This window comes from Schistocerca cancellata, chromosome 8 (assembly GCF_023864275.1).
Source record: "Schistocerca cancellata isolate TAMUIC-IGC-003103 chromosome 8, iqSchCanc2.1, whole genome shotgun sequence".
Lineage (NCBI taxonomy): Eukaryota > Metazoa > Arthropoda > Insecta > Orthoptera > Acrididae > Schistocerca > Schistocerca cancellata.
In genome coordinates, this window is record NC_064633.1 from 244,946,001 (window position 1) to 244,972,649 (window position 26,649).

General features: G+C 44.5%; 1 protein-coding gene across 1 annotated transcript in view; it reads left to right on the forward strand.

Annotated features, from left to right (window-relative positions):
* Nucleotides 1-2,343: 2,343 nt before the first annotated feature.
* Nucleotides 2,344-26,649, forward strand: part of LOC126095493 (ubiquitin carboxyl-terminal hydrolase MINDY-3-like) — a 42,757-nt gene continuing 18,451 nt past the window's right edge. Inside the window, exons 1-2 of the mRNA XM_049910282.1 lie at nt 2,344-2,475; nt 15,079-15,273. Of these exons, the coding sequence (XP_049766239.1) occupies nt 2,344-2,475; nt 15,079-15,273 (327 nt within the window). The remainder of the gene's footprint in view (nt 2,476-15,078; nt 15,274-26,649) is intronic.

Consider the following 26,649-nt stretch of genomic DNA (forward strand, 5'->3'; position numbering starts at 1 on the left):
GGCATACTGAAGTAATGGAAATGTTTCGGTGGCGGACTCAAAACGGGGTTGACGGAAACGCACGTCCTGACTCTCCGGCAGCTCGCAGCCAAATGAGAAAGAGCGTTTTGAAGCTAACACTCCCCTCCACTTAGCCCAGTCGGTTACAACACGCTGTGGTCTACCGTTGCGTCAGAAAAAAATGGTCGCATTACTTATGGAACGCACTCTGTATGATGATGGACATGGTCGCCAGCAATAGATGCATATTTATGTTGATCCATTGTGCGTTCCAGAAAGACTATATCGCCTAGGAATGACACGAAAACATTTCCCATACTGTAACGCTCCCGCCTTGCGCCTGGACCCTTTCGGCGATTGTTGCAGAGCGTTTATCATGTTTCCGATGGAACATAAAAGCGTGATTCACCTGAAAAGGCCACCTGTTGCCGCTCAGGGGATGTCCAAATGCTCCTATCGCCGTGCAAATTCGTCTTCGTCCCGATGAACAGCAATGAGCATGGTTGCATTACCCAGGCGCCTGCTGTGGAGGCCCATACGCAACACCGTTCGCTGAACGGCTGTTGAGAAAACTGTATTGGTAGCTCCTCAGTTCATCTGGGCGGTCGACTGGTTGATTGGTTCGTTTCGAGGGAGGGGAGCAAACAGCGAGGTCATCGGTCCCATCGGATTAGGGAAGGATGGTGAAGAACATCGGCCGTGCCCTTTCATTGGAACCATCCCGGAAATCATGGAAAACCTAAACCAGGATGGCCCGACGCGGGTTTGAATCGTCGTGCTCCCGAATGCGAGTCCAGTGTGCTAACCACTGCGCCACCTCACACGGTGGGACGGTTTATAACTCAACAGTTGCACGTCTATTCGTCCTTACAAAGGTCCGTGGTGCACCATAGTTGCCTCAGCGCCAGTTTTGGATAGCTCCATTTTGCTACGCACGGTATACGAACCAGGGTATCACGCGAACTTAGCCGTTTCGAACCTTGGCCCGAAAGGTAATGCCCTTTTGGGCGTCAGCTTACTCGCTCCGATTCCGCATTACGACAACGACTGCAATGTTTTCCGCGTCCCACCGACACGCTCAATGTACACTCCATCGCTAGTGTTGCCACCTGCCATCTGTGAGTGATTACTGTAACTTAACGTCGCTCATAGGCGGTGCTCACATTAATGTGACTGGATCGTGTACTCCTGCCTACATTTCAGTATCATATTGTTTGTTGTTGTTGTCTTTCGTCCTGAGACTGGTTTGATGCAGCTCTCCATGCTACTCTATCCTGTGCAAGCTTCTTCCTCTCCCAGTACCTACTGCAACCTACATCCTTCTGAATCTGCTTAGTGTATTCATCTCTTGGTCTCCCTCTACGATTTTTACCCTCCACGCTGCCCTCAAATGCTAAATTGGTGATCCCTTGATGCCTCAGAACATGTCCTACCAACCGATCCCTTCTTCTTGTCGAGTAGTGCCACAAACCCCTCTTCTCCCCAATTCTGTTCAATACCTCCTCATTAGTTATGTGATCCACCCATCTAATCTTCAGCATTCTTCTGTAGCACCACATTTCAAAAGTTTATATTCTCTTCTTGTCCAAACTATTTATCTTCCACGTTTCACTTCCATGCATGGCTACACTCCGTACAATTACTTTCAGAATCGACTTCCTGACACTTAAATCTATACTCGATGTTAACAAATTTCTCTTCTTCAGAAACTCTTTTGTTGCCATTGCCAGTCTACATTTCACATCCTTTCTGCTTCCACCACCATCAGTTATTTTCTCCCCAAATATCAAAGTGTCTTATTTCCTAATCTAAATACCTCAGCATCACCTGATTAAATTAGACTACATTCCATTATCATCATTTTGCTTTTGTTGATGTTCATCTTATATCCTTCTTTAAATACACTGTCCATTCCGTTCAACTGTTCTTCCAGATCCTTTTGCTGTCTCTGACAGAAGTACAATGTTATTGGAAAACCTCAAAGTTTTTATTTCTTCTCCATGGATTTTAATTCCTACTCCAAATTTTTCTTTTGCTTCCCTTACTGCTTGCTCAATATACAGATTGAATAACATCGGGGAGAGGCTACAACTCTGTCTTACTCCCTTCCCAACCACTGCTTCCCTTTCATGTCCCTCAACTCTTATAACTGCCATATACGTGTAAGTAATATATGCCCATGTCTTATTATCAGTGTCGGTCGTCTGTTCAAGTTGAACCAGTTTCTCCTGATAACACACGTACCTGTGTAATGTCATTTATCCTAGTGAAGTTAGTTCCTGCTGCTGGTACTGGTAACAATAAGCGACGTATGTGTGTTTCCCCGGCAACAGGAGGCGTGCAATGGGCCGTCTGGTGGTGGGGGCGCGAGGCAGCGCCAAAGGCGGCGCCATGTCTGCAGACCTGGAGGACGTGCGGCACCTGCTGTGGGGGCGTTCCGGAGGCAAGGATCCCGTCTTCCGCTCCTGGTCACAGGTATCTTCTGCACACATACAAAGCGTGCCCAACCTTCTAGAATCAATCTTTACTTCGCATAAAGTATAAATTCTTATATTGGCTGTCGTCTTTGACCAGTGACGAGTGGACATTCATGACATGATGTAAGGAACATGGCGACAATAACCTCTTATCCCCAGATACATTTTGAAACGTAAATAAACCAGTGAGTTGTGATTACGAGAATTTAATGCATCGTGAAAAGAAATATTTCCAGTTACAACTACGTTCGGATTTCAAAAAGTAAGTTACACATATCGTCCCTCGTTAAGATAATTGGGCAACAAGAGTCATTGGTAATTTGCAAGGTTCGCTGCAAGCAATATAAAGGGTGTTTCACAGTTCATGTTACACACTTCTAGAGTCTAGAGGGGGCTTACTAGTTCAAGTTTTACATAGGAACCTATGAGTGAGAACGGTTCGTTTCCATGTTACAAGGAAAACAAGAGCTTATCAGTTGCGCTCTAGATGTTTCTTACTCGGTTCGCCTCTTATGGTAGGCTACCCACGTTCGTGACAGGTACGATGAGACGATGTCACGTGACGTCCTCTGTTTCCAACTGCCTTGCTTTTATGCTTCCTGGTGATGCGTCAGTTGATGTTACAGTGACTATTACTGCAGTAACGGGATGCCTGAGTACAAAAAAATGGTTCAAATGGCTCTGAGGACTATGGGTCTTAACATCTGAGGTCATCAGTCCCCCAAGAACTAAGAACTACTTAAACCTACCTTACCTAAGGGCATCACACTCATCCATGCCCGAGGCAGGATTCGAACCTGCGACTGTAGCAGTTGCGCGGTTCCTGACTGAACGCCTAGAACCGCTCGGCCACCGCGGCCGGCGCCTAACTACATGTTCACAGAGTACATCGATACGTTTGTTTACGATGAAGCTCGCAGTAATGGAAGAGGAGCTGAACGTCTGTACCACGAGTACTTTCCAAATCGTCTGACTCCAGTCATCGCCGGCCGTTGTGGCCGAACGGTTCTAGGCGCTTCAGTCCGAAACCGCGCTGCTGCTATGGTCGCAGGTTCGAATCCTGCCTCGGGCATGGACGTGTGTAATGTCCTTAGGTTAGTTAGGTTTCAGAAGTTCTCAATCTAGGGGACTGATGACCTCAGATGTTAAGTCTCATAGTGCTTAGAGCCAAATTTTTTTTTTTTTTTTAACTCCAGTCATCCCACGTTTACCGAGAAGAACAACGGCTGCGGGAAAGTGTGAAATACACATGCGATAGAGCAAACTGTGGTGTTCCAAAAAGGCGGCGCACTTATGTACTAGAAGAGGAACTGCTTTATCAAGTTCAAGACAACCCATCGAAGAGTACTCAAGCCATTACACGTGACTTGCGTGTGTCTCACCAGAAGCTATATGCCATGGTCCGGCCGATCTTGTGCCACGTGTCAATTTCTGTACTTGATTTTACACCGTTGTGTGGATTTTTCTCTGTTTTCAAGGCGAATTTTGTTCACCGTTGAAGCGCATTTCAACATGGAAGGTGTTTTGAACGCTCTAAGTAGCCACATTTGGATCAAGAAAACCGCAAATCCCCGTTTACACAAATATTTATGCACACCTTCGATATCATATCCGTGCAGGTATCTACGATGATCCTTTGATTGGGCCATACACCCTTCCTTCCCACCTAACTGGTGCCAGGTACTTGATAATTGTGCAACAAGTGATGGCAGATTTTTTGTAGGATGATCCACTGGACATTCGGGGCGAATTGTGGTTCCAACCTGATGACGTAGCAGTAAATTTTGCAGTTCGCGTCCAAAACCACCTGAACGTAGTCGAGGTGGACCACATGCTTGGCCACCATACTGGAGGAGGGTGTGTTAGTGTCTAGGAAATGTTTTCGTGTTCTTCCCTGGGTGATCTCGTCGTTCTGGAACGCACAATGAATCAACGTAAGTACGTCTGTATCGCTGGCGACCGTGCGCGTCCCCATATGTGGGTCCACATGAGGTCTTGTTTACGAGACTCCTGTCCAGTCAGAGGAAGATCTGGATGCACGGATTATGGCTACGGCAGAAGTTATTAACCATGCTCCACGCTTGTTGGACAGAGTTTATGCGAACTTACTGCGCAGGTACACTGTGTGTACCGAAACAGGGTGTCGTAATACCGAACAGCTGTTGTAATATAATAGCAAATAGGAGTGAAATCTGTACATCTTATTTTCCTTGTTAAAAGGAAACGAATCGTTTCCGGACATGTGTTCCGACGTTAAACGTGATCTATCAAATCCCCTGTACAAACTCTAGAAGTGTGTAGCATGAATTGTGAAACACCCTTTATATCGAGTGCGTGACTGTCATAGCGCGATATATCGATTTTGTTTACAGCGTTCCTGACAACACAACGTGAGCTTGTGTCAGTAGTGTTCTAGAGACGAGCGAAGCCTGTGCAGAGAACACTTCTAGTACTCTTAAAATATTGTCTACTGTGGGAACTGCTTTAAAGTTCTGTTGGGAATATCATTTATTTCTGAATCACGATTTAAGAAACTGCGTGGATTGTCTCGGGGAGCCGCGAGTGAAACTTGTCAAAGAAAGTAACACTTGTTCCAGTTATATTGGACGAAATGTCGCAAAAGCACTCCGTCACACCTATTCAATGACATTTTCAAACCCGACAGTAATTATGTGAATGAATGCAGATCAATCACAACCAGTTTTCTAACGACAATGTGAAAGGAACTATATGAACTGACGTTTGGTGTCAATTACCCAGTGAAAAGCCATTCGTCACAGTAGCGCATGAGGCTGTACACCTCCAGTGGGCCAAACAATACGGAAACTGGACACTGACGAAGGAATATGTTGTAGTTCCTCCATTCGCAATACTGCCTCTTTGCAAAGATGGATGACGTTGAGTGCTCCAATGCCGGCAATGAGGCTTTTAGCCCACAGTGTGTGGAGGCTGTAGTTCGGGGCGGAGGTGTTTCTGTGATGTTTTGTGCGCGTTTTTCATTCCAAGACTTTACCTCAGTCATTCCGGTTACCGTGAATAAGAGCCAGGAAGTTTATTTCAACATTTTCTGCGATCAAGTGTCGCCCTTTCTCCATCTTCATGGCGAGCGTGCAGTGGATGCACTCATTTTCCAAGACGACAACGGTCATATCCACAAGGCTACCGACATACGTTTCTGATTTGACGAAGCCTTTTGCATCTCGACTGTCCCGATAGATCACCCAATCTGAATCCCTTAGAAAATGTTTGTGACAGCGAATTAAATATAGCATTCACCATCCCCGCTGTTTGGTAGCTCTACACGATGTAACCATCAATGAGTCGCTGCGGCTCACTGTGGGTTAACCTCAAGAAACACGTGTACTCTCTTCCTACTCCAGTCATTGTCCTTATCAAGATAGAAGTTACACAGTAGAGAATGTTCATTCTGCTACCTCCTTGCTCGCCGGCATTGCCCAGCGATAGCGAAAGAAGCACATTGAGTCATACCGGCCATCTTAACCTACCCCATCGCTGCTCGCTGCAGTCCTCTCCAGGCGATGATATCAAGCTGGTTCATGTTTCGCGCTATGGCCATTGCTGCATGTCTTGAAACTTGAGCCGTGATTGTCTGCTTCAAGATCACTCCAAGAGTGCAATGTTTGACTCTGCTAGCTATACAAGGGGATTTCAGTAAGTAATGCAACCCTTTTCTATGAAATCAGGTTTGTTTTATTCAGCGTTGCAAGACACCATATTATTCCCCACTCTTTTTGCTACAAAACCCTATTTTTCAACATAATCTCCACCCAATGCGATGGCCTTACGCCATCTTTCTAGGAGAGCCTGTCCGCAAACACGGTAGCACTCTACTGTCGGAGGCAACTTCTTGCTGCATCAAAAAACCGTATCATCCACGTACTGCTTCCTGCGGAGTGCGTACATCATCGGGCCAAACAGATGGAGATCGGAAGATACGAGATCCGGGCTGTAGGGTGGATGGCGGAGAAGTGCCTAATGAAGTTTTGTCAGCTCTACTCGGTTGCATAGACTTGTGTGAGGCCTTGTGTTGTCATGGAGAAGCCAGAAATTCGTTTGCAGTTTTGTAACGACGAGCACGCAGAAGTCGTTTCTTCAATTTACTGAGGGTAGCACAATACACTTCAGAGTTGATCGTTACACGATGAGGGAGGATATCGAACTGAATAATCCCATCAGAGTCCGAAAGACAGTCGCCATGACATTACCGGCTGAGGTGCGACTTTGAACTTTTCTTCGGAGGAGAAGTGAAGTTGCGCCAATCCATGCATTCAACAAAAATTGTCTAAATGAGACTCGTAACGCGCAAGCAGTTTCGCGCAGATGCTCCTTCGTTGTTCTTTATGGTCTTCTGTTAGATGGAGAGGAACGTAGCCGGCAGATACCTCTGAGTACCCTAACTACGAGTATTAATATCTGCGATGATCTGGTTTTCCGCCAAAAGTAACTCAGTGACATCTCTCTGCTTCGAACGCACCCCCGTCACAGACATAATTTTGAAGGCTACGTATAGCGCTACCTCATACCGGAACTTCACGAAACTATAGGAGCTGAAGTGGGAATATTCCGCCATGTCCCACAACAAATTCTTCATTTTTTCAGACGAAATTGGCTGAGAAAAAAGGTGTTGCGTTACTTATTGAACGCTCCTCGTGTTAACAGCTTCAGGATACATAAGTACTCCGGACGACCAATGAGCAGCGAGGCTGCAAGGTAAATGTAACAAGGCGCACGGCGAGCAATGACGTGTAATGTAGTGAGCAGTGGGGTGCCAGCACCGAGACAGAAGCGTTAACGTAAACTTACATGGTACTATTGTGGTGTTACTGTCGGTCAGTAATTTTTTTTGACGTATGTGCTCCTGTTTATAAGAATAAAAACTATGATCTCAGTTCTTTTCTGGAACATTTTTCTAGAGAAACAGCGATCTCAGGTGTATCAACAAAGTTTTGCCAGTAACAATTTGATTGCATAAATATTTTATTTAAACTGGTGACCGATATTGTTGTAGACCATCTTCAGACCTTGTACTCTGCAGAGAAACTAGTAAACCAGCTTACAGGTAACAAAACCATTATAATAACAAAGTGAAGTTTTTATAAAATAATTACTATGAATAGTACACACATCCAAACAAGTTCTCCATCATCTCGGTTCCGAGAGTTCCGGAACCTGTACAGAAAATTGGAATAGAGATCAACATAAACATCATTTCCACCTTTTTATTGCTCATGAAAACCACACGTTGCATGTTGTACCACCATACAGCGAGACCTTTGGAGTTGGTGGTCCAGATTGCTGTACACACCAGTATCTATAATATCCAGTAGCACATCCTCTTGCATTGATGCATGCCTGTATTCGTCGTGGCACACTATTCACAAGTTAATCAAGGCACTGTTAGTCCAGGTTGTTGTCCCACTCCTCAACGGCGCTTCGACGTAGACCCTCAGAGTGGTTGGTGGGTCACGTCGTCCATAAACAGACCTTTTCAATCTATCCCAGCAGGGACCTCCACCTTGCTGCACTCACTAGACAGTGTGTCTAAGGCGTTCAGCCTGACCGGGTTGCCTCCAAACATGTTTCCGACGATTGTCTAGTTGGAGCATATGCGACACTCATCGGTGAAGAGAACATGATGCCAATCCTGAGCGGTCCATTCGGCATGTTGTTGGGCCCATCTGTACCGCGCTGCATGGTGTCGTGGTTGCAAAGATGGACCTCGCAATGGACGTCGGGAGTAAAGCTGCGCATTATGCAGCCTATTGCGCACAGTTTGAGTCGTAAAACGACGTCCTGTGGCTGCACGAGAAGCATTATTCAACATGGTGGCGTTGCTGTCAGGGTTCTCCCGAGCCATAATCCGTAGGTACCAGTCATCCACTGCAGTAGTAGCCCTTGGATGGCCTGAGCGAGGCATGTCGTCGACAGTTACTCTTCCATATCCGAACAACATCGCTTTGGTTCACTCCGAGACGGTTGGACATTTCTCTTGTAGAGAACCCTTCCTGGCACAATGTAACAATGCGGACGCTATCGATCCGCGATACTGACCATGTAGGCCTGATTGAACTACAGACAACATGAGCCGTGTGCCTCCTTCCTGGCGGAATGACTGGAACTCGTCGGCTGTCGGACCCCCCTCCGTATGATAGGCGCTGCTCACGCACGGTTGTTTACGGCTTTGGGTGGGTTTAACGACATCCCTGAACAGTCAAAGGGTCTGTGTCTCTGATACAATATCCACATTCAACGTCTGTCTCTGGAGTTCTTGGAACCGGGGTGACGCAAAACTTTTTTTTGATATGTGTATATCCGTGATGGTGGCAGCAGCTGGGCTGGCTAAGCAGGCTACTCTAGAGAGATGTACTCCACTGCTGAGAGTGGCTCAGCTGCTCGTGGTTAAATAATGACAGCCCCGTCCCCTGTCTCCAGCATGGCGTCATTACTGTCCAATGGTTATGAATCGTCAGTACAAGTAACAAAAGCTACTTCTAAAATACACTGATTTTGTCCATAAAAGAATAACTAGAGCATTTGTTCATTTTAAAAGAAAACTTCTATATAACAGTTAAAATGTGGATAAAAATTTCGTTAAGCATGATATTGATCGTGTGAGTGTTGGCTGCCCTCTGTAGGTGATAGATGGTGAGACGCCAGCTTGGTAACTATGGAAACGAGGGACGCCAGCTTGGTAACTATGGAAACGACATTTTACGTCGATTCCTCTGCAGACCAAAGATGTGAAGGCTGGCTGGTGCAAAGGATGCCATCCAATAATCAAGAATATGATGTAAGAATCGAACACACATCGATCATTCGTGAAATTAAAAGATAACACCATAATACGCAGCCAAAATGCGTTTGTATGAATTAAATTGTGCGCTGGCTCTGTCATAAAATGTGCATAATTACATCGTTAAAATAAAATAAAATTAAAACACCGAGTACATTGGCAGTTTATATAAAATATTAATGCGATCAAGGCTGTTATTAGCAAAACTTTAATGATATTAGTGTTGATGAGATAGTGTTGTGTGGGATCTTGAAACCTGTAAGGATGACATTGCTGTGGAATTCTGGCAACATTTTCCAAGCGATGGATTTAAATGCAGATGGGAAGTGGTAGAAAAAAGATGTGGGATGTCATCGTACGTGGTTAGGTTTGCAGCTACATAGGAAAGAGTAGGTCGGCATCCATTTCAAAAAGCTGATGTACTGGAGAGAGCTCAGAAACGATTTCATGGTCTTGGAGGGGAAGACGGTTGAAACTACCCTGGGAAAAGAAATAAAGTTGTGGAGATGGGAGGAAGGTGATAAGAGCTGCAACATCAGTGTAGGGTTATCAAGGAAGGGGGATACAGTGTAGAGTTGGTGACTAATTTTTTGTCTGTTGTGTAGAGTCCGACAATAAGATCTCCCGTATTTCAAAAGTGAGTTGCAAAAAAATAAAGATATACAAGAAATACTTTTATTTCTGAACAACAAATACTGTGCCATTTGACATTAGTTGGTTTTAAAAATTATGTGCAGTAAATGGCATCCTCCATTGTTGACACATCGACGAAACCTTTCCAGGAAGCTGTCCATAGCTTTTCGTGTCATTTTCGGTGGAGTGACAGCCACTTCCTTGGTGATTGCCTGCTCAAGTGCTTGCAGGGTTGTGGGGCGATTTTTGTACGCTTGAGGTTTTAAATGTCCCGAAAGAAAAAAAATCATGGGGTGATAAATCGGATGACTTGAAGGCTTGGCGATGTCTCCTTGGGAAAACAGAAGATGTCCAGAAAAGAACTCTCAAAATTTCCAGAGAACACCGAGAAGTGTGAGCTGTGGGTCCATCTTGTTGGAGCCAAACGTCTCCCTCTTCATCGTCCCTAACAAACTGCTTTAAATTAGGTCAGAGGAAGGTCTCTATCACTTGACAGAAGCTATTTGAATTAACCGTTACCATTATACCATTTTCTTCGATAACACGGAACCCACTCACCATATTCAGCAACGGTGCACCAAGCTGTTACTTGATAACTGCAAAGTGGTCGTTGGTGAAGTTCCCGACTGTTTTCTACTGCCCAGCAGCGGAAATTTTATTATAGTACCTGGCACTTGGAAGTGGGTCTCACCAGAATAAATCAAAACAGCGCCTGGCGAATGTTCTGTGGAAATTCCTTATACATCGCACTTTGTGTTTCACAATCTCTCTCACTTTATTCTTGGGTAATCATTTTGTATTTCTGCATGTGAAGATCTCTGTGCAGGATTCTTCTTACATTGCTGTCACACAATCCCAGGGCAGCTGTATGTTTTAAGTGGTGAACGCTTCGGAAGGTGCTGGACGGATGCTCTCACACGCGCCACATTTCCCGGTGTTTCCGAGGTCGGCCAGTGGATTTTCTTTTCAGTGAAGAACCTGATGCTGTAAAGTTTGATACCCAAACTACCATAGCTTTTCTGTCAGGAACAGAATCGTGTTGAACAAGTTCTAACCGGATGTGAAATGCTCGCTGAGTAGTAGTCACTGAAGCACCGTTACGAATATACTCCTCCATAAGAAACGATACTAGCCAAGCCACTGTGTCTACTGAGAATGTCAAATCCAGCGCTATTGATCGGCACCTCCTCCGCACCAGTCTCTCTCTCTCTCTCTCTCTCTCTCTATTCGTTTAGTCGATTCCGACTCTCTGTGACCCCATGAATCAAAGCACGCTGCTTTTTCCCGTAGGCTTTCCAATTTGAAACACTTTACTTCTGTGATACCATCCATCCATCTCATCCTCTGACGTCCTCTTCTTCTAGTGCCTTCGATCTTCCCCAGCATTAGCGTTTTTTCCAATGAAACATGTCTTCTCATGATGTGTCCAAAGGAGGTCAGCTTTTGTCTCGGTATGATGCCTTCCGGGGAGCACTCTGGTTTTATTTGCTCTAATATTGACCTATTCTTTCTTTTTGCAGTGCATGGGACTCTAAGCACCACTATTCAGATGGTTCAAATGGCTCTGAGCACTATGTGACCTAACTTCTGAGGTCATCAGTCGCCTATAACTTAGAACTAATTAAACCTAACTAACCTAAGAACAGCACACACATCCATGCCCGAGGCAGGATTCGAACTTGCGACCGTAGCGGTCGCTTGGCTCCAGACTGTAGCGCATAGAACCGCAGCACTATTCAAGGTTGTCTGTACTTCGCGTTTCCGCCTTTATAATGGCACATCACAACAGGAAAGACCTTAGCCCTTACAACACGGACCCTTGCTGCTAAAGGTATATTTCTACTCCATCAAAACCATGTCAAGGTTTGACGTTGTCTTTCTATCAATTAGCAAGCGTCTCCCGATTTTCTGGCTGCAATCACTATCAGCAGAAATTTGCGACAGAGATAATTGAATGTAGACACTGCCGCAATTGTTTCGCCTCCTATGTGCTATTGTGCTATGGAATGGTAAGTGTGGTTGCCATAATTTTCTTTTTCTTAACATTTAGACTAAGACTGGCCTTTTCACTTTCTTCTTTCAGCTTTAGCAAGCGAGTCTTTAACTCTTCTTCATTTCCCTCTTCCTCACTTTCTGTCAGTAGTATAGTATCATTTGTGTATCTAAAGTTGTTCATACGGGGTGTTCAAAAAGTCTCTCCGCAGTGCCGTATGATGTTAGCCGCGCGTGCCGTATGCCGCAGTGAATATACCGAAATAAAACTCAGTGAAATATAAGTTATTAATTTATTGAATATTCATTTTTACTTGCAGATTTTCACATTAAATGTTGAAAGAGTGCCCCCAGTTGTCGAACACACAATTCAATTCGTCTAATCAAGTTTCCAAACACAAGCTGTAACATTTCTTCTGTAACAAAAGCAGTGAAAGTGTATATTGCAGTTTTCATCGATGGATTTTGGACGGTTTTAGAGACTGTTGCTTTCACTGCACTCCAGAAGAAAAAGTCAGGGTGTGTTAGGTCAGGCGATCGTGGAGGCCAAAGTCCCTATGAAATTATGCGATCACCAAACACATCAGCAAGCAGTGACATTGAAACGCGAGCTGTATGCGTGGGTACACCATCTTGTTGAAAATATTGTTTCGTTGAAAAATATGGGACGCACAATCCGACGTCTAGAAATTGCAATCCAAACTCCTATTTTCACAGAATGAAGTGGTTCCTCATGAATACACAATGGATTTGCAGTACTCCACATAAGAGAATTTTCCGAGTTCATGTACCCGGATAAATGAAAGCACGCCTCAGCAGTGAAAACCGTTTCATTAAGAATGTCCCTTCCATTTTATTGAATGAAATTTTTGAACCATTGACAATAATGCAATCTCTTGCCATGATCAGTATTTTTCAGTTCTTGCTCGACTGTCACTTTGTAAGCGAAAAGTTCTAATTTTTTCCTTACAGCTGTTTGGGCCGTTCCGACACTAACATCGATTTCCTGGGCGAGTTTTCTTACTGACTTGTTCGGACTCATGGACATTTTGTCGGAAATATCGAGTAGTTTATCCTCAAACAAAACGCTAGGACGACCATTTCTCAGTGCACCTATCATTGAACCCGTACTTCGAACAAATCTCGCACGGTATCGCGATCTCGCACGGTATCGCGATGTGGGAGTGTTGCCTCCGGGAAAACTGAACTAAATGTTTGACGAACTGAAACTATGTACACTACTGGCCATTAAAACTGCTACACCAAGAAGAAATGCAGATGATAAACGGGTATTCATTGGACAAATATATTATACTAGAACTGGCATGTGATTACATTTTCACGCAATTTGGGTGCATAGATCCTGAGAAATCAGTACTCAGAACAACCCACCTCTGGCCGTAATAACGGCCTTGATACTCCTGGGTATTGAGTCAAACAGAGCTTGGATGGCGTGTACAGGTACAGCTGCCCATGCAGCTTCAACACGATACCACAGTTCATCAAGAGTAGTGACTGGCGTATTGTGACGAGCCAGTTGCTCGGCCACCATTGATCAGACGTTTTCAGTTGGTGAGAGATCTGGAGCATGTGCTGTCCACGGCAGCAGTCGAACATCTTCTGTAAACAGAAAGGCCCGTACAGGACCTGCAACATGCGGTCGTGCATTATTCTGCTGAAATGTAGGGTTTCGCTACGGTCGCAGGTTCGAATCCTGCCTCGGGAATGGATGTGTGTGATGTCCTTAGGTTAGTTAGGTTTAAGTAGTTCTAAGTTCTAGGGGACTGATGACCTTAGAAGTTAAGTCCCATAGTGCTCAGAGCCATTTGAACCATTTTTTTTAGGGTTTCGCTGGAATCGAGTGAAGGGTAGAGCCACGGTCGTAACACATCTGAAATGTAACATCCACTCTTCAAAGTGCCGCCAATGCGAACAAGAGGTGACCGAGACGTGTAGCCAATGGCACCACATACCATCACGCCGGGTGATACGCCAGTATGGCGATGACGAATACACGCTTCGAATGTGCGTTCACCGCGATGTCGCTAAACACGGATGCGACCATCATGATGCGTTTTGCCATTCCTTCTCCCAGGTTCGTCGTTGAGTACACCATCGCAGGCGCTCCTGTCTGTGATGCAGCGTCACGGGTAACCGCAGCCATGGTCTCCGAGCTGATAGTCCATGCTGCTGCAAACGTCGTCGAACTGTTCGTGCAGATGGTTGTTGTCTTGCAAACGTCCCCGTCTGTTGACTCGTCGATCGAGACGTGGCTGCACGATCCGTTACAGCCATGCGGATCAGATGCCTGTCGTCTCGACTGCTAGTGATACGAGGCCGTTGGGATCCAGCACGGCGTTCCGTATTACCCTCCTGAACCCACCGATTCCATACTCTGCTAACAGTCATTGCGAGCAGCAATGTCGCGACACGATAAACCTTTATCAAAGTCGGAAACGTGATGGTACGCATTTCTCCTCCTTACACGAGGCATCACAACAACGTTTCAGCGGGCAACGCCGGTCAACTGCTGTTTGAGTGTGAGACATAGGTTGGAAACTTTCCTCATGTCGGCACGTTATAGGTGTCGCCACCGGCGCCATCCTTTTGTGAATGCTCTGAAAAGCTAATAATTTGCATATCACAGCATCTTCTTGCTGTCGGTTAAATTTCGCGTCTGTAGCACCTCATCTTCGTGGTGTAGCAATTTTAATGGCCAATAGTGTGTTTACCGCCAGCTTTGAACACTTGTTCGAGTAGAAACACACGTTCTTCAATGGTTAGCATTTTAACAGCGACAAAAACGAAACCAACGAACAAAGGAACTAAACTTAAACGTTCACTTCGACATGTAACGACACATACCAATGATACTACTGACGCTGACTGAGATAAACGAAATATTGGAATGTTGGGAGAGTCCACTTGAGAGGAAGTAATTAAGGCAGGCGAACAATCATACGGCACGCGCGGCTAACAATCATACGGCACTGCGGAGAGACTTTTTGAACACCCCGTATTTATCGCACATCAGTCTCCCCACTACAACTGAAACCAAATACGGAAGGTCTTTTTGCCGGAGCCTGTAGTTATATTAGTGAGATGGCAAAGTGTCACTAGGTTTGTACGTTGGTTTGCGGTCGCTGCCGGTGACGTCCGCAGGGCTTCTCGTTCAGCCCGCACGAGCCGACGGCGCTGGTGCAGCTGGAGGGCGGGCCGTGCGCCGTGCTGGCCGCGGTGCAAGCGTTCATCCTCCGCTCCATCCTCTGCCAGCGAGACTCACTCGACTGGCGGCGCGTCGACCCTGACAGGGTGGACCAGCTGCTCATCGACGCCGTTACGCACATCGTCTGCCAGGTAGCGCACAAATCCTCAAAATTTTGCTTTTATGTTTATTTGACACACTACTACCAGCACTTTTCATGAAAAGTTACTTTTCTTCGTGTATATGTCCCGACTCAACAAAAATTGATTGCCATTTTCGTTTCGTGTCTTTTAATTTCGAAGCCCCTGTAATGCACATTTCATTTGTTATTGTAACGGACATTCAAATGAAAACCTAACACCCGTCACAATGGGGCCATGAAATACACTACTGGCCATTAAAATTGCTACACCACGAAGATGACGTACTACAGACGCGAAATTTAACCGACAGGAAGAAGATGCTGTGATATACAAATGATTAGCTTTTCAGAGCATTCACACAACGTTGGCGACACCATCAACGTGCTGACATGAAGAAAGTTTCCAACCGATTTCTCATACACAAAAAGCAGTTGACCGGCGTTGTCTGGTGAAACGTTGTTGTGATGCCTCTTGTAAGGAGGAGAAATCCGTACCACCACGTTTCCGACTTTGGTAAAGGTCGGATGTAGCCTATCGCGATTGCGGTTTATCGTATCGCGACATTGCTGCTCGCGTTGGTCGAGATCCAATGACTGTTAGCAGAATATGGAATCGGTGGGTTCATGAGGGTAATACGGAACGCCGTGCTAGATCCCAATGGCATCGTATCACTAGCAGTCGAGATGATAGGCATCTTATCCGCATGGCAGTAACGGATCGTGCAGCCACGTCTCGATCGATGAGTCAACAGATGGGGACGTTTGTAAGACAACAACCATCTGCACGAACAGTTCGACGACTTTTGCAGCAGAATGGACTATCAGCTCGGAGACCAAGGCTGCGGTTATCTTTGTCGCTACATCACAGACAGGAGCACCTGCGATGGCGTACTAAACGACGAACCTGGGTGCACGAATGGCAAAACGTCATTTTTTCGGATGAATCCAGGTTTTGTTTACAGCACCATGATGGTCGCATCCGTGTTTAGCGACATCGCGGTGAACGCACATTGGAAGCGTGTATTCGTCATCGCCATACTGGAGTATCACCCGGCGTGATGCTATGGGGTGCCATTGGTTACACGTCACTGTCACCTCTTGTTCGCATTGGCAGCACTTTGGACAGTGGACGTTACATTTATGATGTGTTACGACCCGTGGCGCTACCCTTCATTCGATCCCTGCGAAACCCTACATTTCAAAAGGATAATGCACGACCGCATGTTGCAGGTCCTGTACGGACCTTTCTGGATAAAGAAAATGTTCGACTGCTGCCCTGGCCAGCACATTCTACAGATCTCTCACCAATTGAAAACGTCTGGTCAATGATGGCTGAGCAACTGGCTCATCACAATACACCAGTCACTACTCTTGATGAAGTGTGGTATCCTGTTGAATCTGCATGGGCAGCTGTACCTGTACACGCCATCCAAGCTCTGTTTGACTCAATGCCCAGGCGTATCAAGGCCGTTATTACGGCCAGAGGTGGTTGTTCTGGGTACTGATTTCTCAGGCTCTATGCACCCAAATTGCGTGAAAATGTAATCACATATCAGTTCTAGTATAATATATTTGCCCAATGAATACCCGTTTATCATCTACCTTTCTTTTTGGTGTAGCAATTTTAATGGCCAGTAGTGTAGTTCAACTCAAAAGTAATCACCATACGTGTTAAGACATTTATCCCACTGGGAGACGACACCATCAATTCCTGTGTCGTAGAACGCGGTCTGTTGCTGACGGGTCCACAAACGCATTCCCTTCTTCAGGTCGCCAACGATGTCAAAATCACACAGTGAAAGATCTGGACTGTATGGAGGATGCTGCAGTGCTAGCCTTCGTCCAATTGGCAGCGGCAGGCGTTATTGTGCAACAGGATTATTCCGCTCGACAGCATTCCCGGGCGGCTTGAATTTACGGCCTGTTGCAGTTTCTGCAAAGTGTCTTTACAGCGCTGCACATTGATTGTGGTCCCCTTGAGGAACTCGACGAGCAGAGAGCCCTTACGTTTGAAGAGTGAGGTCACCAAGACCTTAAACGTCGGCACACGGACCGTGCTGTCGAACGTCAACGTTGAGCGTGCCGATTTCAACGTGCTGCTGAATGCTCAGGAACGATGCGACTTGTGTACACGGTACGTGGGCCCCAACGTGGTATACGCGATAGCAATGCACTTCTGCGGCAGTTGAGGGGATGTTTCTAGTTCGTAAATCACACTGTTTACGCAATGGGCGCGTGTAAAATTCCCATGTTAGCCCTATTAAAATGCATATTTCGTTCATCGTCCACGAAAAGGAACGTACCATGTCCAATCAATAAGGACACAGACTTATAAAACTTCCATTAAAAATATTGCGGTAAAATTTGGAATACTTCTCCGCATAAGATAAACATTATTTCATCATTCCCACATTTTAGTAATACCCCAAGGTCAGTCTTACTTGATCACTATTCCTATCCAGTAGCAGAATCTTTGCAACATGTGAATTACGAAGCGTAAAAGGTAAAGGAGCAAAATATCTGTATACAAGTAGCGCAAACTGTCCTGCAGATGAAGCCAATCGAACGAAGTCACCCTCAAAAAAAGGTGAGCTTATATTTACATAACATCAAATATTATAACATATATTTATATTAAACTAATAATAAAGTATCAGAACCTAATAAAAGCGCGAATGTTAGGGGAAAAAAAATCGGAAGTATTCAGACGCGAACCACCGCCCCAACAAAAACTCATTACCGTGCAGAGACGGTATTAATTACGCTAACCCAACAACACTGTCTTTGTAGTTAACCATATTGTGTTATACCATACTAAAATCGTTAATCGTAGATAACTGTTACTAATTGAAATTTAATTATAACACATTGTACCAAGATCAATTTGTTTTGGGTGGATCTTCGGTGTGTCGCTGCCTTCAAATAGCCTACTTTCATAATACCCAAGTTACAATAATTCTTTTGCCACGAATGTGATGTTTTCCATTATTTATTGGAACGAATCACACAACTAACAACTGTTTTTTCATGGATTCTCAATTTGCTGTTCCTCAGAAACCGCATATATACATATAGGCTTGAAATGAATGCCAATATGGCGCCTCACAACTCTGTACTGAAGGGAGACGCCGTGCGTGTGACGTAGGTGGCGTTGTGCCATCTCATTGGTCAACGCTCAGACGCATGCTCAGAATATCTGACATGACAGATATTGTTCTGCACGTTCGGAAAGACTCCCGAACGTGCTATTCCACGCTATGACGTCAGAAACTCGGCACGCTCAACGTTCTGATGCACGGTCCGTGTGCCGACGGCTTTACGGGAACTTGCGTGAACAGCTGTGGGTTTCTTTGGCGCGGGAGATGAGGAATGGTTCCACTGTTGGCTTTCCAGTTTGCCCTCGGGCTGTCGGACGGAATCATCCTGTTACACGATAACGCCCGCCACCACACTTGTCAGTCAGACGAATGCTTCGCTACGCGCCAGCGACTTGCTCCGAAACACTGCAACATTCTCCTTACAGCTCCGATCTCTCACCGTATGGCCGGCCGCTGTGACCGAGCGGTTCTAATCGCTTCAGTCTGGAACCGTACGGCTGCTACGGTCCCAAATTCGAATCCTGCCTCGGGCATGGATGTGTGTGATGTCCTTACGTTGGTTAGGTTTAAGTAGTTCTAAGTCTATGTGGCTGATGACCTCAGATGTTAAGTCCCATAGCGCTTAGATCCATTTGAACCTCCGTATGATTTTCACATCTTTGGTGACCGGAAGAAAGACATGCTTGGATGTCGGATGCAGTCGGACGAGAAAGGGCAAGAGTGGGAGCGGTTGTGGACCCGTCAGCGGCCGACCGTTTTCTACGAAACAGCGGAATAACTGTTAACACGTGTGGTGAATATTTTTGAATAGAACCATTCCATGGTTCCGTTGTCGACGTCCACGCATGTCTTTCTTCAGATCGACAAAGATGTGAACATGTGGAGGATGTTGTAGTGTTTCCCAAACAGATCTCTGAAGTGTAGCATTCGTCCGATTGGCGGTGTGGGGGCGGACATTATCGTACAACAGCTTGATTCCGTCCGACAGCATTCGTGGGCGTTTTGACTTTATGGTGCGTCGCAGTTTCTGCAAAGCGTCTTCGTAGTGCAGTACATTGATTATGATTCCACACTCGACGAGCAGGGAGCCTCTGCAGTCGAAGGAGGAGGCCATCATGACCTTTCCGGAACGTGTGTGAACAGCATTGGATTCCTTTGGCAAGGGAGATGTTTCTACTGTAGGCCTTGCCACATGTCCTCGGGTTGTCGGAATGCTGTTGACGGAGTCATCCTGTGGAACGCGTTTTTTTTATTTATTTTCATTTCACATTGTAAGTAACACAGTAAGCAATATTGTCTGCCTCGTTATATTTTTACCCCCTTTTTTGTTTTCATGAGATTTCTTTCTGGCAGCATATGGTTAATCTTGTTTTGCTTTGACTGATGGTTTGTTTATACATCTATTAATTTTTCATAACTGGTGAGAAACTACTGACTTTGAACAGCTATATTATTCAAATTATTGGCTGTACTGACATATCGTATTAACATGAACGTCTGAGACTCGCTAGCTGTAGTGTACGAGTTATGAGAGATGTTTGTGCATAGGCGTCAGCTGTCGACATCCACCTCTCCCACCGCACGGTAATCTTCCACAGTCGAACTCCCACCAATACCGTGTGAGGTAACGGGCGAATTGTGGCGCCCTGAAAATATTCTAAGTTGGCCTGGCCGCACAGGACGCTCGTCAAAGCGGCTCGGCAGCAAACACTTGGTGGAAAACGTTAGCCGGACGAGAAGGGTAGCCCCAGCGCATGGTCGAGCCACGTGGCTGGGAATTCCGCTGTGACGATGACGGTGCTTTCTATCGATGAAGGAGACACGCCGGGAGTGCCAAAGATGGCGGACTTTGTGAAACCTTAATGGCAGACATTTCACAGTCTGTATAGAATTTAATAGTAGCCAGATGAATCTTGTTACCTCAAAAAGAAACAAGTACATTATTATTTACACGACGATTCTGATGGTGTAATCAGATTTATTAGTTTAAAGTTTAGTATCCGACGTTAAATTACACAAGTAACACCCAGCAACGCATTTCCAAAATATAAACGCTTCATTCGATCTTGTCGATCGCCGTGTCTTTAGAAAGCTATTAGTGTAAACCTAAATTGGTATGAATTACAGGCATGTAACTTAAATCGTATATGAGTTATTGGAGGTCAAAGTGGCCGATTGCTATCGATCGCGCAGGCCATAAGTACTCCACAGTTACACGAGAAAACTGTAGCAGCATGCTTATACAGGGTATTGATTTATCTACGTCTTTGTTAATATCCGATATATGCTATTCATGAAGAAACTGGTCAATTATTTACTGTGTTTTAGAAAGCACAGACATTAGGCTCCTGTCGTACCTTTTGTTTCTTTTCTTTTGATATATGTTTATTCAATTGTTTATGTATTTAATAATGTGTGTTAGAGCGTGTTTATGGTCCAGCCGTTGGGATATTTATTTAATTTCAGTTATTCAAATGTAACTCCAGTATTTCGGATGTGCTTAAATATGTGTGTGGGTGCGTTGGCGCGAGCGCTCTAGCCAATCACAGCGCTCGTGAATGCGGAGACTGGATGGGAGCATCGTTTTCGGAGAGGGCACGAGGTAGTTGGGGGAGAGTGCGGCAGTTCTGGACAGTACAGCACAGGACACGGAAAGTGCTGGACGGCGCGGCGGACGCACAGTCGCGGGAAGGACTTGGAGTGGAGCAGTTTGTGCATCATCGCGAGAGATAGAAATATTTCGGAGTGCCGACCTGTGCTCTTGTGTGATTTCCAGTGAAGACGCAGTGTGCTAAAGTGAATATCTCGGGAGTTATGTTGTTGTTCATAACTAATAACTGCAGTAGGAATCTATTGTTTCCCTGTTATTCAGCTTCTATTTTATTTAATTGCTGGACCATTGACACCAATAAGTGTTTTGCAGAAATATGCCGCATTCTCAAAAGTACATCTACTATCGTACTCATCATTTAAAGTCGTTAAGACAGTACCTGCACATTTTATTTAATTGCAATCTTTCATTTGTAAATTTCTAGATTAATTCGCAATTGCCGAGTGATAGGAACCTTCGACCATTCGATTCATGTGTCTGTTCATATTGTATACTGTAGACTCAGCAGTACTTGGCTTGTAATGCGGCAACTACGTACCCCAGTCCCTAGACAACGAAACCAGCCAAACTTGAGTCGGAGAGTGCGTAGCAGTTTTTTGGAAAGCCCGCAACCGTTCTACCCTCCCCTACTGCACCTACGGGCCAAGTTATTTTGTTCGCACTATACTCATCGAAACGAGAAGAATAAGTGCAACGAATATGGGTCACGAAACGTCTACTTTGTGCGGTCTGAATACCTGTTCTTAGGAGTGCCTCAGCATGACGTGCATGCATAGCGAACGACGCGGGGACTGTCGACCGTGTTGTACTCTTTATCCGTCGTAGCAATATGGCGAAGGCCATTTAATTTTTAGTTTTGGGCCTCCGTTTCTCTAAGGAGTATTTTATAGACCTTTCTTCACGTCTCTGTTTCTAGCTGTCTTGTCTTCCGTCGACTGGGATTGACGTGTAGTCGTTTTTAACTCCTCTCTTTGTCTTCGTGTTCCGCAGTTTTGACATGGGCGCGTATGACCCTAGTTGTTTTTGCGCCGTAAAACAAAACAAACGAACAACTTCTTCATAGGAGGTGCAAGTCAGTTCATAACTTCTCTGCTCTTCACTGTAAGGAAGATTGTTCTTCCGTTTCGTATCATCCGTTGGACACGAAATCCTTTAGCGTCAACATATCGTTGACTAGACTGGTGTAGACCAGTTACTTCAATTGTAGCCGTAGCAATAACCAAAGAGATTGAAATCTGGGGGGGGGGGGGGGGGGTTGGGGACACCAGAGGCAATCGACTGAGCTTGAAATGTCGGCATCTGATGTTTACACACATTGCTGCGATAATGTGCTCCGTCAGCATCCTTAGGCTGCACGTATAAGAGAAATGCTATCCGCACCGCATCTGAAAGTCTTTGATCCACTTTTGCAGATATTAATGTTTAGTATGTAACTTCAGTTTGTTCGACACACCGCAGCTCTGACGAGATGCTTGCTCCTGGTCTAAAATTTCGTTCACTTAAGTCCACGATGTGATGGATTATTGACAAAGTTAAAGAATATATCCTGATAAACGTACATGCACAATAATTTGAAATTTTAATCTGTTATTGTTACCTGTATGGAAGCACAGGGTATGTAGAGCGTATCAACAAATATTGCTGGCCTTTTCTGCAAAGGTCTGATTCTTCGCGGCTTTCGATATGTCTGCACATGAGGCTGTTTAGCTCAGTACACGTGGGGCTATTTCCGCTCAGTCAAATTATTAGTTTAATTGATGTTTTACTGCTAAATTCTGGATAATTCGTTTTCTTGGTTTTGTTTCTGATGGTCCTTACATGCAAAAGGAAAAAGCGAAGTGCTTTACGGTCTGAGGAAGATATGAAGCAAGCAGTAACGAGCGTTACAGGTAGCTCATTTGGATAAAGTGCCAGCAATGTGCTACGTGGTTTCCGAAGTGTATATGGGTTGAAAGGGACGAAAAATGTACTTGTGGTAAATGCTTGTGATTTTGACAGTGAAATACACTGGGCGAAATAGCCTCTTGACTGGGTGGAATAGCTCCACAATTTTCATAAGTTGTGATCTTTGCTTTCTGCAGATGTTTGTTATACTTATTCGTGTAAAGGAATTTCAATCGTTTATATACTGGCAATGTATTAATAATTAAAATATCATAATTGCATCATATTGACATATTATGTCATGTATGGCTTACAGCTGAAATGAGCGGAATTGCCGTCCCCTCCCCCACCCCCATCCCGTCCCAATAGCCTGTCAGCCCCAGCAATCGACCTCGCCCTAAGATTGTGGCCATAATTGTGGTAATACTCTCCTACGACTTTTCCGAATCCAGCTTTCAAATTTCGCGCGCACCGAGTGGCGTATTGTCTTTTCCGTGAAGAAAAGAAGGCAAAGGTGCCTTGAAACACGCTCGGGCTTGTAACACTGAACTCGTGTTTAATTCAAGGCGCGTGTTCTCCAGTCTTGCACGGATGTATAATTACTATGCGCACTGATTGAGCGCTACAGATCCGTGTTTGTTTTGGCGTACGTTTTGTGTGTGATGAGTGGGCAGTGAAACGCAAAGTCTTTCAGTATTTTTTTTATATAGAATAGAAATAAAATGTATACAGTATGTAACGCAATCAATATAAATAGGTGCATGTGAAAATATAATAATCCATTTCTATAAAATCAGTGCTTTTTAGCACGCGGTTCGCTATCATCAACATTTGACGCAATTCTGTTAACAGGTTTCCTTTTCATCAGTTCAGACTTGGCCGGTTGCCCTCACTGATTCCTTCCGTTGCCGCCTGGAAGACCCCTTTAAACTTTGCGGCGATCGATCAATGTATGTTGTACACTAATTTTTCGAGATCTTCGCCGGATTTTTTCTTTGTTTTTCTACAATAAATGATATAATACTTGATGACGTCTTTAACTTCGACAAGTCAAGTCAAGTCAAGATCCAAACTTGGTGAGAATTTTTGTATGTTCAGCATTTTAATTGTTTTCCAAGATATCAGTAAGTCGCTGCCACTGGGCTTTAATATTTTGAACAACTTTATCAAAGTTTTCGTTACTGATAGTTACGCTGCTTTCTTCTCGTTTAATTGGAAGTTCAAATGTTTCTGGTACTTCATCTGGTATAATAGGGTCAGCCTGCCTGCTTTCATTATTTGCACTTCATTCACCCGTAATATTTTCGAAGAATGATGAAAATTGGCCACACAGAGCGCATTTTGCAAATATTTGAGATCAGAATCATTTAAATATAGTGATGTGCTAAGTACGGTCCCAATCTTTTGTTCTACAGCACAGTGATGTTTATAGAATCGGCCCAGCTCCATTTCGACAATCGTACGTTGCTCATTTCACAGTTAACAATGTACAGATTCGTACTCTCTTTGACAAAGTAAGTACTGTTATCACCTTTACAGTACCTTCAACATTGCTACTTGCTTGGCATAACTTTGCCCGCCGGTGTGGCCGAGCGGTTCTAGGCGCTTCAGTCTGGAACCGCGCGACCGCTACGGTCGCAGATTTGAATTCTGCCTCGGGCATGGATGTGTGTGATGTCCTTAGGTTAGTTAGGTTTAAGTAGTTCTAAGTTCTAGGGGACTGATGACCTCCGATGTTAAGTCCCATAGTGCTCAGAGCCATTTTGGCATAACTTTTCATATGCTAACGTAAGATTCTTCGCTCTCTCTTTTGCAAAATGAACCAACCATTTCGTGCGGTATTCTTCAGAGGTGTTCACGATAAAGTCCAGTAAAAAAAAACTTTACAGCGTTTCAGTACTACGTCTTTAAAAATTGGTACTGTGAATTCACTGTAATTACTTGCGTTATTCCTCTGTGTTAAGATATGATATGCTGAACATCGTACTCAAATGTGTTAGATCTTTAATAAAGTGATGATGACTTTCTCAGCAACAAAACAAAATAGCTTGATTGACATGAATTATGCAGAGTAATAACCTGCTGTTTGGAAATATAGTTCATAAGGCAATGCATTCAACGCTGCTGTCATATGTAATAACTATACTTGTGTGGAAAAACTTCCGGCAAATCTCCTCTAAATAATCTTTTGCAGACTGAAAGGCATTACGTAGTTTTCTTGAGACTGGCCTGTGTGCAAAATGACAACAGGCAGGACGCCAGTTTTCGTTGCAGAAAATATGAAAATAATACTGGAATTTGTTTGATCACAGGATCAACTTGTACCAGAACCCCATTTCATCACCCAACCCAACCTTAAACACTCTTTGTATAATAGATATTAGTATAATACACACAGTAGAGGCTTCTTTGACAGAAATATACACATTTATGCTAGATAACTCAATCTTCGTTTGTTGTAAAACGACGATAACATCACTGACGTCCCGCGTTCCGTAGGTTCGATGACGCCATTGTTCATACATAAACGTAACTTGATAGTTAAGAGGACATTTTGAGCATTACACAACGTAGTGTAAGCGTTTTTCTCACATTCCTTAATGATAGCCACCTCATGATAAGATGTGGCTGATGCAGCTGTGATGCTGTCTTCGAAATTAGATTCAAATTACCTTGCAGCAGAGCAACACACCAGGCTCAATGCTTGCTCGACATTAGCTCGATGGGAATGATTGTAGTTAATCTCTATTAGGACAATGATTATAATTAATCTCTATTAGGACATTCAATCCCCGTCTCATTAATGGCTTCATGGCTATTTTCCATGCATGGCCATAATCACGTGTTTGGAAGAACAGTTCGCGTTTCAAACCTGTACACGATTGGAGGACACGCGCTTTGAAATGAACACGAGCATAGAGAGTGAATTAGCGTAACAAACCCTTGTATGTTTCAAGGCACTATTACCTCCTACTGAAGACGGAAAAGGAAATACGCCACCGGTTGTCTGTCAGCCGCTCTGCCCCACTGCAGCTGAGGGCCAAGTCTTTTACAGCGGAGTCAATAATAGGTTTGTGAAATACTGCTGTCAGGCTAGTAACATGCTTTTGTTCATTCTGTCAAATGCGCGGTCTCTTACTTGAAACGTATGCCAGAGATCGCTTTACTTTGAACATTTTTTTCCGTTGCTATTCACAAATGGGATGTAAATGAATGAAACGGATGAGTGTGTCACTAAAGAAGTAGCAGAGAGTTATTTCATTATTAATGCCACTAATGTCCGTCATTTGCATTGGATTTTAGACCACATAATTTTAAGTGAATTATGGGTGTTCCATCTATCTGATTACCGCACGTAATTGTCAGTAGATGGCAGGCAGTGAGCATTCCGTTCTCCGATGAATCAGTTGCCTTGTCGCCCTTTTACCAACGCAGTACTAAATTTAAAATATAACTTAAGGGAAAAAAAGAAAAACAACGGGCCACGAAGGAACTATAGGAATGACATCGAAATCGGCGGATATGATGTACGTGCACACACAAGCAAATCATTACAATTTCACACACAAGCAAATGATTACATTTTCAGGCGGTAGACGTGATCTACATGAACAGACAAACAAATGAGTGCAATTTCAGGAAAACTGGATGATTTATTCAAGAGGAAAGAACTTCACAAACTGAGCAAGTCAATACTGCATTTGTCCATCTCTGGCCCTTCTGCAGGCGGTTATTCGGCTTGGCATTGATGGACGGGATTGCTGGACGCCCTTCCTGAGGTATAACGTGCCAG